This window comes from Caenorhabditis briggsae, assembly GCF_000004555.2.
Source record: "Caenorhabditis briggsae complete genome, chrII, whole genome shotgun sequence".
In the NCBI taxonomy this organism is placed as follows: domain Eukaryota; kingdom Metazoa; phylum Nematoda; class Chromadorea; order Rhabditida; family Rhabditidae; genus Caenorhabditis; species Caenorhabditis briggsae.
Genome location: NC_013486.2, coordinates 11,056,209 through 11,071,032, shown reverse-complemented (window position 1 = coordinate 11,071,032; position 14,824 = coordinate 11,056,209). Strand labels below are relative to the sequence as shown.

General features: G+C 37.0%; 7 protein-coding genes across 7 annotated transcripts in view; 2 read left to right on the top strand and 5 right to left on the bottom strand.

Moving 5' to 3' along the window:
• Nucleotides 1–2,508: 2,508 nt before the first annotated feature.
• CBG20673 lies at nucleotides 2,509–3,030 on the bottom strand (the record flags this gene model as incomplete). The annotated part of the gene is made up of 2 exons (XM_002631463.2): nucleotides 2,509–2,856; nucleotides 2,908–3,030. 2 exons carry the CDS (start codon nucleotides 3,028–3,030, stop codon nucleotides 2,509–2,511), a joined length of 471 nt encoding a protein of 156 aa, XP_002631509.2.
• Nucleotides 3,031–5,424: 2,394 nt separating this feature from the next.
• On the top strand, nucleotides 5,425–6,296 carry Cbr-csc-1 (the record flags this gene model as incomplete). Its single annotated transcript, XM_002631462.1, has 3 exons — nucleotides 5,425–5,497; nucleotides 5,710–6,004; nucleotides 6,050–6,296. The coding sequence occupies 3 exons, from the start codon at nucleotides 5,425–5,427 to the stop codon at nucleotides 6,294–6,296; spliced, it is 615 nt and encodes a 204-aa protein (XP_002631508.1).
• A 397-nt stretch (nucleotides 6,297–6,693) lies between these two features.
• Cbr-gst-20 lies at nucleotides 6,694–7,365 on the bottom strand (the record flags this gene model as incomplete). The annotated part of the gene is made up of 2 exons (XM_002631461.1): nucleotides 6,694–7,260; nucleotides 7,306–7,365. The coding sequence occupies 2 exons, from the start codon at nucleotides 7,363–7,365 to the stop codon at nucleotides 6,694–6,696; spliced, it is 627 nt and encodes a 208-aa protein (XP_002631507.1).
• Nucleotides 7,366–8,199: 834 nt separating this feature from the next.
• Nucleotides 8,200–8,896, bottom strand: Cbr-gst-24 (the record flags this gene model as incomplete). The annotated part of the gene is made up of 2 exons (XM_002631460.1): nucleotides 8,200–8,693; nucleotides 8,740–8,896. 2 exons carry the CDS (start codon nucleotides 8,894–8,896, stop codon nucleotides 8,200–8,202), a joined length of 651 nt encoding a protein of 216 aa, XP_002631506.1.
• A 253-nt stretch (nucleotides 8,897–9,149) lies between these two features.
• Nucleotides 9,150–9,841, bottom strand: Cbr-gst-15 (the record flags this gene model as incomplete). The annotated part of the gene is made up of 3 exons (XM_045242679.1): nucleotides 9,150–9,279; nucleotides 9,333–9,645; nucleotides 9,697–9,841. 3 exons carry the CDS (start codon nucleotides 9,839–9,841, stop codon nucleotides 9,150–9,152), a joined length of 588 nt encoding a protein of 195 aa, XP_045097104.1.
• A 741-nt stretch (nucleotides 9,842–10,582) lies between these two features.
• Cbr-gst-12 lies at nucleotides 10,583–11,687 on the bottom strand (the record flags this gene model as incomplete). The annotated part of the gene is made up of 2 exons (XM_002631458.1): nucleotides 10,583–11,073; nucleotides 11,549–11,687. The coding sequence occupies 2 exons, from the start codon at nucleotides 11,685–11,687 to the stop codon at nucleotides 10,583–10,585; spliced, it is 630 nt and encodes a 209-aa protein (XP_002631504.1).
• A 2,077-nt stretch (nucleotides 11,688–13,764) lies between these two features.
• Cbr-tag-10 overlaps nucleotides 13,765–14,824 on the top strand; it is a gene marked incomplete at both ends in the record, with an annotated part of 3,558 nt that continues 2,498 nt past the window's right edge. Inside the window, one exon of the mRNA XM_002631457.2 lies at nucleotides 13,765–13,878. Coding sequence (XP_002631503.2) covers nucleotides 13,765–13,878 — 114 coding nt within the window. The remainder of the gene's footprint in view (nucleotides 13,879–14,824) is intronic.

Here is a 14,824-nt window from a genome sequence, read left to right as displayed (position 1 = left end):
ATTTGGCACATATTGCCCAAACCGATATCTTCAATGTTTCTGAAATTTTAAAGCCTCTGACTATGTTATTTTTATTCCGCCTACTTTTTTTTTGGAAATCCGAAAAGTCAACTTTGAAGAGTCATAACATATCATATTTCAAATCAAGACCAACTGGGTCAAAAAATGAAATTCATCATGAGACAATTTCTGTTTATTTGGGGATAAAATAGTTTAGAGTTTTCCACAAACTCGTGGATGAGATGAAATATGAAATTTCCGTTTCGGTGACTTCGAATAAATAAATAAATCTGTGTCAATTTTGAGTTCATATATCTCGTTTCCTGTAAAAGATATCAAAAAGTGGTCAACTAACAAGATGGGTATTATAAAATCAAAACTATTTTGTCACTTGACCACTTTTTGATTTTTGCAGCTCGTAAAAAAGATAGCAGAAAAACAAGAAAATAAGTACAGAAAGAAAAATCATATTACGGTAGCTGTCGTTGTGGGACCTCCAGTCCCGGCCACCGGCATTTCTCTTCCACAATACCGAGTTCAACTCTTGTTACATTTGTTTTCGTATCGCTTGTCTGCTTCTTGTTCATTTCGGACATCCTATAGGATAACAGTTATCATTGTATCAGTGGCCACTTTGGTCACTTCTGTTGGCGTTTTTGGATATTTATCTCTTCTGGATATCACTTTGGATATTTCTATTTTTGCTCTGGATTCATCCATAGAAATATATAATTTTCCGTTTTCTTCCGTTGTCAGTAGTTTAAAAATTGGAACGTTCGTTCAATAAATGCATCCATTTCCTTTGTTGATATTCTCGCATTGATCTTACTTCCAATTGACTACTTATTATTTATTACCAACTCTCGCATATCAACAATAGATCATCACAACTGATAATTTGATCAATTTGTAAATAGGAACTTTTGAACTTCATGATAGCTTCTATTGGGACGAAATTCTGAATAAGAGCAAAAGTTCAGCAATTACGAAGAGAAAAAAATACCAGAAAGTAATTTGATCCGCACCAAGATCCTACAACAACATTATGAACTTGAAAAAATGAAGAATCTTTCGGTAATTCTCCAACTATTCTCGATTCGATTGAGAGGCTCCGATGATCAGAATAAGTCGTCAAAACGTTTGTTAATAATTGTGGATCTACAGTGCCGTCTTCTATCTTAATATGTGCGACGTTTGTGATGTTTGGCAGACTCCTTCACATTTCATTGATAGGAACAATTGGCTAGTTCATGTGAAATATTGAATTGATATGGTCTTGAAGAACCATCTGAATTTCCATTGGATCATTTGCAAATTCTATTCGGTGTACGAATCTTCCATCTTCCTCGCACCATAAATGGACACTGCAACATTGTAATTCTGGGTTACTGTATGAAATAACAATGCGAGGTACATCATCTTCTGGTTTCGAAGCTACATTACAGCTTTTAAGGTTGTATAAATTTGTTAATCTTTACTCTTCTTAAAATGCTAGAACTAAAAGCATAGAACTCACTTTGTAGCTGCTTTGTAAACAATTCCAAGCTTCACCGTTAAAACTTTTTTCAAATCCAATTTAGGAACATGTAACAATGATATTACTGGCAACCATATCGGTTCAAACAATCCATATTTGAATTCTCGTGGGTCAATTTCAAATCCAATCTTGAATTCGTTATATCCATGTCATTCCCCAAAGCGAAACGTCAACTTTGGAACCCTAATTCTAGCGTTTTCCACTAAAACTTTGGTGTGACGGGAGCATATACTTAGTAGAAATATTTCCTGGTAATCCAATAATTCAGACACAACCAGGACGCCCACTAAACGAGGCAGTTTTAGAAGATTGATGGGCATCCTGAAAATGATATGTTCATGAACAATCAAAGCTATAGGTTACAGGCCGGGTTGCGATCTACAAAAATAAAGCAAACAGGGCTCTATAGATTATGGCAATTATAATGGCAAAACAACTTTTTTTGTGTCATCTGCCAATTAAAATGAAAATTTAGTTTTCGATTGCAGATTATCGATTCCCGTAGGTCGATGAAAAAAGAGTGGACAAGGTTATGGACCATAGGATGTGTCCCATTCTGATCGGGTAATTCTCCGGTGGCGGAGCGGAGCTCCTGCGGGGACACATCATAAGAATAGGAGCCCATTTTGTGTCAATTTTTCAATATACCGTAAACACTGTAATATAACGCCATGACGTTCTATTTTTCAGAGGGGTGTTTTGGGATGATGGGAGATAACTGAAATCAGTTTTTTGCCTTATTAACGAAGTACCAAAGTGAAAAAAATAGTGAGGAATTTCTAGATTCTACTGCTACTCTGTTAATCGAGCATCAAAACTTTGTTCTTCTACCTCCAACGTTATGACCTATTAAGGGTGGCGTTGTATTAGAATGGGTCTTCTATTACAGGTGGCGTTATATTACAGTTTTTACGGTATACATTTGTCTGTTTCAAAAGAGTGAAGTTATCAGAACTGGAAAAGAAATCTTTTCAATCTTTATTCACAACTTCCACAGTTATTCGATCAGATGACATCATTGTTATTTCCATTTTTGATCTGGATTCATCCATAGAAATATAAATTTTTCCATTTTCTTCCGTTGTCAGTAATTTTGAATTGGAACGTTCAATAAATGGAACCATCTCATTTGTTGATATTCTTATATTGATTTTACTTCCAATTGGCTTTTTATTCTTCAACCAGCTCTCACATATTTTCAGTAAGTCATCACAACTGATAATCTGATCAATTTGTACACTGGAACTTTTGAATTTCAGAATAGCTTCAATTGGGAGTGCTTTCCTAGTTTGGATGCTCAAATTTCTAGCTGAGGTAATCTGGAAATCGTTTATTCTCTATTTAATATATCAATCTCATTCGAAACTTACCACATCTTCTGAAAAAATCATATTTTCTGCTCCATCCCATTTAACTTCTACAGTGTCAATTGGAAACGATCTCAAACAATGGAAGAAAGTTGTATAATCGAATCTTTCAGAACAAATTGACATAACCCATTTCAAATGATGAACTCTCAAAGGTTTACACTGTTCTAGACCATCCGGATAATCCTGAACTCCAATCATGCAAACATTTGTAATTTAAATATACAGACCAAAAGTTCCAAACGATGAATGGTGGTCCCTGGACGGTTCAAAAACATCTGAACTATTTTTCTATAAATATCATGCTTTGTTGAAGAAACTGTAGCAGTAAAATTATCAGTTTTGTCTCCACTGCTCAATTTCAGTACAGAATTTTCTAGAAAGGTCCATGAATAAACTCCGCCAACTCTCGGGTGGATTGTGAAACAATAATTTGCAATACGAACGAATTCGTAGTCTGATTGTATATCAATGCTTGATACTTCGATATCCTGAATGTCTCTGAAGCTTCTAAATGTTCGAAAGTTTTCAAAGCATGAGAACCAACCGTTGTTCGTTTGCAACATAAGAAAACAATGTTTTCAGACAGTTTTCATTCATAATAATGGATTTGAATAGAAGCCAAAGAATCTAGACAAATCGGCAAGGATTGAAATCCGCAAGAAACGAAAGCGCAAGAAACGGCAAGAAACGAATCGGCAAGAACGCTAAACCGAGACCGTACGAAAGCGCGAGAAACGCGGCGGCGAGAGAAACGAAATGGGGAGAAACGAAAGCGGGAGAAACGAAAGCGGGAGAAAGTTTGCATGCGCTATTAATTACGACGCTTTGCGGAACAACCGTATATTTCACTCGAATTGCAAACACAAAATCGGTTGAAAAATAAAATTTCCAGCATTAATTCGAAATAAAATGAAAGAAAAAAGTCAAGTTGTATTGTCTTGCTGTTCATGAGAAAAAAAATACGTTTTTCTTAAACCAACTCATGCCAATCACAATAGATTTGAAACACACATCTATAGTTGTCATTAATAACCCGATTATAGTTTTAAAAAATATACCAAATATGTTTAATTTGTCACTTTGAACAATATGTTCGTTGTTCATTTGTTCTATGCGAAATTCTAATTTTGGTTGTGACCTCTTTTACATCTAGAAACTGAAATCGATCTATAGCAAGAACCAAACTTATTTAGAACTGCTCAATGAATCTGAAATTAATAATCCTATTTCCGAACAGTTTTCTGTTGATAAAAAATGTTGTGAGTGAAAAAATTAGTTTCCGAATATGTTAAGAATATAGTAGCTTCTGTATGATTTCGGTTAAGGAACATCGGAACTTTCTACACTATATTCTTCAATTAAATGTTTCGAATGTCCTGAATGGTAGAATGTTTGGGATAGTCGATTCTGGCAGGATTCTGGAATAGTAAACTGCTTCTTTGTGCAGTCATCGAAAGACAATTCAACGAGTTACAGGAATACGTAAAATCGAGTTACAACTCACAAAATCAGCAGGCTTTAAATAGGTTTCACATACATAAGGAAATTTTTAAAACTTCAGCTATTTTTCAAATACGGTCTAAATATTTGGAAGCCTAAAGTTCCCAACTCCGTATCATCATTATGTTCATCACTCATTAAGTACTCATCATCATCATCACCATCATGTTACTTGTTCTTACCGAAAAATGATAATATGTGACCTGAATCATCAAACACCATTTTCCACAGGCTCAAAAATTGGAATTTCTTTCTTATTTCATGATGTCATTCATAAGATGAAAATGTGTTTTTTAAACCAATCCATGCATGCGAAAAAAAGTGTTTTCTGTGATTAAAAAACAATTCTTATATAACCAATCACAAATACCTCCCATGTATGTCTGCTCAGTATAAAAAAATTGTTAATTTAACAGTTTTGTATATAGAATATATTTTTTTTATATTGACATTTCTGCATGCAAAACTGGGTGTGAATCGAATTTGTTTCAAAGTTTCACCTGCTAAATTGAGTGAAATATACGGTTGTTCCGCGATGCGTCGTAATTTATAGCGCATGCAGACTTTCTCCCGCTTTCGTTTCTCCCGCTTTTGTTTCTCCCGCTTTCGTTTCTCCCCCTTTCGTTTCTCGCGCTTTCGTACGGTCTCGCTAAACCGTGCACAGTTTTGCTGAAACCGCGTGCGCAACCTCTTTCCTCCTTCTTTTTCCAGACCCTTTGCGCGTAGGCTACGGTGCGCAAGTACGCAAACACGGCATGCTGGCGGCAACGTTTGAATTTATAATTTATAGGTTTTCAGCTCGCTTTTAATTTGGAAAAATAGGCGTTTTTTGAAAATACTCCTAAATCTGGGTTATTTTCAACAAATATATGCCTAATTTTTCTTTTGTTTAAGATGAAGTCCTGTACATGTTGAAGTTAGGTGAATCGTTAGTGACGCGTGTCATGACACATTCTCTGCTGTTCCGTGATCTTTCTCAAGCTCTTCTATATGTACATCAGTGTGTTCTTTTCCAGCATGCCTCCACGAAGAATCAAAAAAGAGAAAGATGCAGAAGCCGCCAGAATCGCCGACGCGATTAACGAGCCTAGTGAGTTAATTTTTATAGCGCCTATTATCTTTCTTATATATAAAACGCTAGAGGCGTCTGTCTGTCCTCTTGAGGATCTGTCGACTTTTAAAAGGCTTGAAAAATAAATATAGATTTACGTGACCCTATGAGAAAAATGAAGGAGCAAAACACTTTGTCAAAATGCGCCGAAGGCGCACCAGCTTGCTGGTTCATACATATTCTATTTCCAGTGCAAATTGCCATCGAAGAGTTGAGAAAGAATCTTTTGAAGAACGCTAGAGAGACAGCTAGAGCAGAGACAGCGCGAATTCTCAGCCTCATCCCGAAGGAGTATCATGATATGCCAATAACCGAATTCCTTCTCTCACCGCCTGAAGGAATTTTCGATGGATTAAAAGCGGTGAAATTGGAAGAAATAGAAGAAGAACAACCACAGACGACGGAAGAAGACGGTCGAGATGATATGGAGGTTGATGATGCAGCACACGAGACCAGCATTCCGATTGCTCCATCAGGACAGAACTCGTAAGTTTCTTAAATCTGCTTCCTAGTTGTATCTCAAATTTGCAGTGGTAGAAACACAGCAGTCGATGCACATCGTAACGAAATAATAACTCCTGCTGGTGTCGCCTTCCCGTTGCCAGTTCTTCATCCGAACAAGCCATTCCGTCACGTGCAAGCTACCGACGAAATCGGATTCTCTTTGAATGGATCGCCATTGTTCTTGGCTAGCAACAAGAAGAAAACAACAAAAAAGTCGAAAGCGGAGGCGTGTCTTCTCGAGCCGAAGACTGGAAATCTCGGAACATCTGTCTAATTATCTATTAAAATTACTTCAATGCTTTATGTTTTGTATCAGGGGTATTCTCTGTAAATAACCTACTAGAAACAAGTTCCATCGTAGAACTTTTCAATAAACATTCGACCTCAAAAAATTTTTTGCTAGATTTCGCAATAATTCAGAATATCGTTTGTTTCTTCCAAAAAGTTCAGTTTCAATGTCACTTTGATTCTTTTTTGAATATATCTTATCAGTGGTGATTACTGTACGAACCGTCCGTATTATGGTTCTTGGTCATTTTGTTTGATGCCAATTGTTTGTTAGCGACGACAAAAATTAGTTGTTTGTCTTTGGGATAACTGTCTAGAGTAGAAAAAATTACTTCATTCTGTTATTCAGGGAAAAAATACATTTACGAAAATTCGAAAAAAATTTAGAATCCCTTGTCTTCGTGAGCTGCCAAATGCTTGCGAATCTCTGGAATACTGTCAACCTTGTCGTACCAGGCCTTGATTTCTGGGAATCCGTTCAGATACTCTGGCCACCATCCAATGAGACTTCTCATGTTGTCACAGATCATCAAATCAGCATAAGTCAGTCCACCGGAGAACAAGAATCCGCTGTTGCTGGATTTAAGGAACCTTCCGATGATCGCCAAAAACTTGTCTCTTGCTGGAATCAGCGTCTTTGTCTTCTCAGCTTCAGTGTTCGTTGGGATAACTCCCAATTTTCCGTAGTAGTACGGTTTGATTTCCGCATAGAAATCCTTGAATTGATCGACGAGAGCGTCGGCAAGTGCAGCTTCTTCTGGTGTCTTTCCAGCGTACCCGAATTTGTTGGCAAGATAACGAGCGATAGCCATCGATTGTGGGATTTGAAGTCCGGATGATTTCAACTCCAAAACAGGCATTTGTCCGAAAGGCATCTTTTCCTTTAGAGCTGGCCACTGATCATTCTCGATACGAACGTCCTCGAATTGTGTTCCAGAAAGGGCGAAAAGCTGAAAAGTTATATTTTGACAAAAGCAACAGAGAAAAAACCGTACCTGTCTGGAAACGTCTCCCAAACCACGTCCATTAAAATAGTAGAACTTGTATTCGGTCATTTCGTAGAGCAGACTCCAATAGATACTACGATTCCATCTTCTCCCTTTATACCAGCCAACCACGTGTCTCTGTCTCTTCTATCTTGCCATCTCTTATCGTTGAAAAGAAAGGTGGTCGAGAAGAAAACGTGGTGGGGGTCGGGGAAGGTTTATGAGATGAGAACCAAAAAGATACGAAAGAGAGAGGTCACATTAACTACCATCGTTGATGTTGTTCTCTTTTAATTCGAAGTTGTAATTGGATATCTTGATATGATTCAAGATCTGACAGAAAAGAAAATGATGACAATGGCATCGTGGTTTGTAGGAGACAACCAAAAGATCGAAATTCTGAAAGTTCTGAATCAAAGAGTCTACTGATTTGTCATTTTAGTTTTGCTACTTGAACAATTTTTCTTCCAGTCTTAGTCGACGGAGACTACAAGTTGATCGTAAAATTCGAATTTCTTGGGCACAAGTTCGCACTAGCATAACACTTAAGTGAAGCGTTGTACTGAGCTCAAATTTGGAGTACGAAAATTCAAATATCTCATCAGTAAACTGGCCAAGTTTCAAATTATTTGATCAACTTTGAGCTGAGTTATCTTTTTTCAAAGTTTCTTCATCTGATGAAATTCGCAACAGCAGTACACCGTCGATCTTTAGACGATTATAACAGTACCTAGACGTAAGGAATCGCTTTGAAAGTTTTAGTAGTTTTGAATCAAATCAAAAATTATACTTCTACCAATTTTTGTGCTTTCAAGATAAGATAATTATGTCTTTTGATATATCTTGTGCACCACACTGTACTATAATCGCTGAACAAAATTTATTAGAGAAAATTCACAAAATTTAGACAACCGAATCTGGTCTTTGTTCGTTGTGCTCCTTGATTTCCGGAATCGAATTGACCTTCTCTCGGAAATCCGTTAATTTCTTGTTTTCAGCAGAAGTCACATCGAAAACGCCCAACTTCTCCATAGTTGTGATAATGTCCGCAATCACGAGATCCGCCCAAGTGACACCATCACCAACGAGAAATCCTGACTTGCTCTTTTCCAAAATTCCATTCAAAATTTTAAAGAGATTGTCTCTGGCCGGTCCAAAAGTTTCCCTTTGAACTTTCTCAATTTCCTCCGCATTGCCTCCTCTTTGAGCCATAATGAGCTGGCGAAGAGGTGTGACAAAGTCTTTAAATTGATCAACCATCGCATCAACCCATGCTTCCTCTTCTGGAGTTTTTCCAGCGTAACCGAACTTTCTTCCGAGATATCTTAGAATTGCGGCAGACTGTGGAATGTCAAATCCATCCACATTTAAGACTGGAAGTTGGCCGAATGGTGTTTCTAAATTTTGCAGCGATTAGAAATTTCCCGAAGAAAATAAACTCACTTGGTTTCAGAGCTTCCCATTCAGGGGTTCCATTCTCAACACTCTTCAGGGGTTCCAATCTCACGTCTTCAAAGTCAACATGAGCAAGTTTGAAAAGCTGACGAGCGGGCTCAGCCCATCCACGAAGGTTGAAATAGGTCAATTTGTATTGAGGCATTTTGATAAAAGGAAGGATGAAAGGCAGCTAGACTTCAATAGTTTTATACTCCAAAGTTTTCGAAAATCTCCGAAATGTTTTGAAGCGAGACACAGAGAAAAAAAATAAATAGAGGTTTGGTGTTTCCTCTAGACAGGAGAGAAAGAAAAACGTTGTTTGTGCTTGCACACTGGAGTCAGAAAAATGACACAAAAAAGATTTATGATAGGATTCAAAATATACAATAAATCACAATAAATCATCTGGAATGCAATCAGACTTCTGTATCCATTCTTGTTGCAATATGATCTTCTAGATCTGGAGTACTGTAGATCTTCTCCACGTATTTTCTCAGTTTCTGATGATCCTCGTTATCATCATCCAAAGCTTTCAACTTTTCCAAACTGTGAAGATTATCAGCAACCACCAAATCTGCCCATGTCAATCCGTCACCAACCAAGTCCCTGATTTGTTATCTTTAAGAATCTTATTCAGAATTTCAAAGTACGCATCTCTGGATGGATTGAAAATCTCGTAACGTATTTTCAAAATGTCTTCTTGTGGCTTTCCAGCCCTCGCAGCAAAAATTAAAGTCTTGAATGCCACTGAAAAGTCTTTATACTGATCCACAATGGCATCTGCCCATGCTTCTTCTTCTGGATTCTTTCCGGCGTATCCGAACTTTCTGGCGAGATATCTACAAATTGCAGCCGACTGTGGAATATCAAAGCCATCCACATTTAAGACTGGAAGTTGTCCGAATGGGGTTTCTGAAACTTCCGTGTTTGTTAAAGGTTCTTTTGAATGAAAAGTATTCTCACTTTCTTTCAAATTCTCCCATGATTTCTCAGTATCGGCCATCGGAATTCTGACATCATCATATGGAGTGTGAGAAAGATGTAAGAGTTGTCGAGCGGGCTCAGCCCATCCACGAAGGTCAAAATATGTCAATTTGTATTGGGGCATCTCTGAAAGTGATTAGGATTTGAAAAAAATGGGAAGAGAGAGAGAGAGAGAGAGAGAGAGAGAGAGAGAGGAATGAGAATGTGAAAAAAAATATCCAGGCAATAGAAAACCAAGAAGGATCCACAAGAAAAATTGACATCAACGGTAGCAAGCCGTTTTTGAAGGGGGACTCCGACCGAACTTTCCATTCCATTAAACGGGTTTTATAACTATCCAGCCTTTGTGGCCTAGTTTTCTCACTGCGCGGGAATTCAAATACTCGTCCCTATTAGCCGCTTTTTCCCTTTCATTTTTCCGTTTTTCGGGGATTTCAGAAAAAAAATGTTTTCACAATTTTATTAGAAAAATTGACCTTTTTGACTATTTTAAGACAAAAAATTTTGGCCGGAGTCCCTCTTTAAACTGCTGAATAAAGTAACGAAGCGAGAAGAAATTTCTGGAGCGATTCATTGTAAACTTTGACTGAAAACTGGGTCTCTTTTTAAAACCCTCAAAAAACAACAAAGTCACGTTTATCTAGGTGAAAACAGAATATCGAAAAATGATGTTATTTGTATAGAGTCAAAACTCCGCCCCTTCGTTTCAACAGACTCTCGCGTTGTTTCGTTCTCCAAAATCACCAAAGATCAATTGTTGTTTACCTTGACTGTGGTCTCAAGGTGAGACTGCGAAGATGAAAAAGTGTTGATTATTTTATTGAGATAGAATAGAAATTTGTATTTTAAAAAATATGAAAAAACATTAGATTTGAGATTCTTTACGAGAAGCAAGATACTCCTTCAGTGATGGTTGATTGAAAACTTTCTTCTTGAGAGCTGCCAACTTTGGCTCTTTTGATTCGTCGAAGAATCCAAAGTTTTTGAGAGAAAGAAGATTTTCAGCAATCACAAGATCCGCAAAAGTGATTCCATCTCCAACGAGGAATCCAGACTTGTTCTTTTCCAAAATCTTGTTGAGTGCCTTGAAGTAAGTCTCCCGAGCTGGATTCACAACTTCCGAAGTGATCTTTTCGATTTCATCGGCAGATTTTCCTCCACGTTGAGCGATGATTAGTTGTCTGAACTGTCCGAAGAAGTCTTTGAATTGATCGACGATTGCGTCAACCCAGGCCTGTTCCTCTGGGGTCTTTCCAGCGAATCCAAACTTTTTGGCAAGGAAACGAGCGATGGCCATGGATTGAGGGATTTCAAATCCATCTACGTTCAAAACTGGCATTTGACCAAATGGGGTGGCTGAAAGAAACAAATTCAGTACCGGTCAACAAAACGTGTTTTTCAGTTGATTTTGACAATTTTCAGGAGTCTAGAGCTCGACTATCAAGTGTCCTATCACCTTGAAAATGTTAGAGGGTGTGAAATAGACCTAGATTGAAAATTTTGCATTCACAGAACTTTAAAAAAAAATTCCCGTTTTTCAGCTATTCGCCGATTTCTGAGAGACTCTTTTTTCACAGTTTCAGTACAAAAACCAGCAAAATATGAGTGTCTTTTAGAAATCGAAAATAAAAGGATTTTTTTTTTAAATTCTGCGAAAACTGAAGTTGTGAATCTAGTTCTGTTGTACATCCTCCAGGGGTTTTCAAAGTTCTTGGAAACTTAACAGATGAGGTCCAGACTGAAAATGGTCAAAATCAACAAAAATTACAATTTTTGTATATCTTATTGATCAGTATTGTATATTCCAATTTTTCCTAGTTGATGGACTCACAATTTTTCATCCTCTCCCAGGTTCCATCTCCAAAAACAATGCGGTTATCCTCGAATGGAACTCCAGCAAGATGGAAAAGAAGACGAGATGGTTCGGCGAGGCCACGAACATCGAAGTAGGTGAGTTTGTAGGAAGGCATATTCTGAAAAGGAATGGTATGCTATAGAGAAAAAGAGAGTCTATTTATATTGACCGAAAAAAAAACAATAATTGCAACAAGACCACAAATAATGGCTAGAGGCACGTTCATTTTATACTTTAGTTTCTCTCGTCTCCGTCTCTTCATCTCAAATGATCATTTCGGTTGGCTGGCTGGCTGAGTGGTCGAAACGAAGAGATGATGACTATTGGAGTATGAATTGTCATCATTGTACGGAAGGATACCTTTGGGGAAGGATATTCTGGATACTTTTGGGTTGAGATGGTGGACTAAAGTGATGTTTGGCAACGTGTTTGTGAGGAAATAATGATTTCGTTTCAATTGATCTATGGCGCAAACATCGTGGTTGAGAGACTCAACTTGAGACAAAAGAAGCAGAAAATCAGTTGGGTGCAAATATTAAATAATTGAATTTAGAGAATCATTGGTAACCAAGATCCTGAGGATTGGAATATAAAGATTTTCCAGAAGACAATAAATACAGAATTTAATCATTATTATACCTCGGACAATCTTGTGAGATCAGTAGGGGCAACTAAATTCCGTAAAACCTCTAATAGAAGACCTCCCCCAACTTTGAACTTTGAGCCACTTTATCTCGGTTCCTGTCGAAGATATTAAAAGTTTTCTATTGATAAATTGTTTGTCATAATATCACAAAAATGTTATCAATTGACACATTTTTGGTATCTTGCATAGGAATTGAGATAATTGAGCTCAAACTTGAGAGTGTGGGAGTCCTTCTCTTACAGGTTTTATGGTATCTCTTTTCGAATTTTCGATTGTAAATGAACTGTAGATCTAAAGCTTCACACTTCTCTGCAAAATGTAGCAAATAATACGAGAAACACGATACATAAAATCATATTTTCAGAAGAGTGAATAATTTTTGAGAATAAAGTCTTTTTTAATTTTTCAAAATTGTGACTGTTTTTTTTAGAAAAATAGAAAAAAAACTAGAAAACAATCATCAATGTGAAATATGAAACTGCAAACATGGTTGGAAATTCTTCAACTAATCCTTGAACAAATATAACTCTAATGATATAGACCGTAAAACCTCTAATAGAAAGGCCTCCACCCTGCCAAGTTTGATCTCAATTATCTCAACTCTCATGCAAGATATCAAACATGTGTCAACTAAAAAAATGCTTTTGATATTATGATAACATGTTTGTCAGTTGACAACTTTTCAATATCTTTGGTAGGAACCGAGAAAAATTGGCTCCAAGTTCAAAGTTAGGGGGCCCTTCTATTACAGGTTTAAGGTAAATTTGAGTAAGGAGATCTTCAGAAATATTCTTATTCAAATAATTTTCAGGTGTTATTCCAGAATTTATGATTTTTTTTTCTGTTGAAAAGTTGACCTATATTTTCAGACCATGATTTGATGTCTTTCACAGGAACATAGATAATTAGGCTCAAAGTGGACGGTTCGGGTTGACTTCTATTAGAGGAAATACTGTAGGTTCAGATCCTTTTTCGCTAGTTGAATCTTGAGTTCATTAAGAGCATACTCGACTTTCCTTATTCACGATTCTTAATAGTAAGCAATATGTTTTTCTAAAAACTACAAAAACACTTTTTAAACTACACTTCATCATCTGACACATTTTTTTTCAAGTATTGCAAAATGTATTACACCATCTCATTTTAGAGAGGATCTATCGGTTATCTTCTTCTTAACACTTCACACTTCTTCCAATTGATAAACACTTGTGATAAAACCCCAAGACAACAGAACACTCAACATTGGACAAAAAACAACAACAAACAGAGCTGATGGGAACAGAATCGATACAAACGGACCCTTCTTCTCTTATCTGATTCTTGTTTTTCTAGGTCACACTATCAGATCATCTAACTGATTGATCTTTTTTGGTTCTTGAATAAATCGTTTTTTGTGGTGCACACTCACACTCTTGATTTACACACTTTACGTTTACATTTCAACGCCTTTTCTTGTCTTAATCCGCTTAGAATTTGTGCACGTTCAACGCTTTTTAAGAGCCACCTGAACCATCTCTAGGACTCACTTTCAGCCGAGAAAAAAAAAATGCTCCGGCTCTCGATTCTATTAGTTGCCGCTGGATCATTTGTGTTTTGTGGTTACGACAAGGACTACAGAATTAAGACGAACCGGATATGGGAGGAAGTGGAAGAGAATACGGTAGGCTTTCTGCTTATTTCACCGTACACACTTTTTGAGCCCATTTATCTCATTTCCTGTGACAGATATCAAAATGTGATTAACAGATAAAATATTTATCATGATATCAACAATATTTTGTTAGTTGACCACTTTTTGATATTTTTTACAAGAAATGAGATACAGTACATGTCGATAAGATATACAAAATCGTAGTTCTCAGTTGAGTTTGCCCATTTTCCGAAGTCTGGAGCTCGGCTGTCAAGTGTCTGATCACTTCGAAAACTTTGGAGAAAGCCGCTGCCCGATTGCATACATAAAGGCGAGGACGACAGCTGTACGCAGAGTGACATTAAGCGTTGTACACCGTTACGGTAGAATGCATACTCTGGCCCCAAAAATCCCCCGTAAAATCTCCTGTCCCCCCACCTTTGAAATCCTAGTTTTTCGGTTATTTGCCGATTTCTGAAGGACACCCTTCTTTTCGCTACAAAACAGGAAAAAAGGAGTCCTTCAAAAATTGACAAATAGCTGAAAAACTAGGAATTTTCAAAAATTCTGTAGAAGCATAGAAATTTTTAATCTAGATTTGTTTTATAACTTCCCAAATTTTCAAAGGGATCGGACACATGACAGACGAGCTCCAGGCTCCTGATCAACTGAAAAACGTGTTTTTTAAATAACTTATTAACCGGTGTTGTATCTCATTTTCTGCAACAGATATCAAAAAGTGGTTAACTAACAAAATGTTTGTCATAGTATCACCACTATTTTGTCCGTTGGCCACTTTTTGATATCTTTCACAGAAAATGAGATACCGTAAAACCTCTAATAGAACGACACCCGGATCGTCCACTTTGAGCCTATATATCTCATTTACTGTAAAAGATATCAAAAAGTGGCTAACTAGTAAAATGTTGCTGATATCCTGATAAACATTTTACTAGTTAATCACTTTTTGATATCT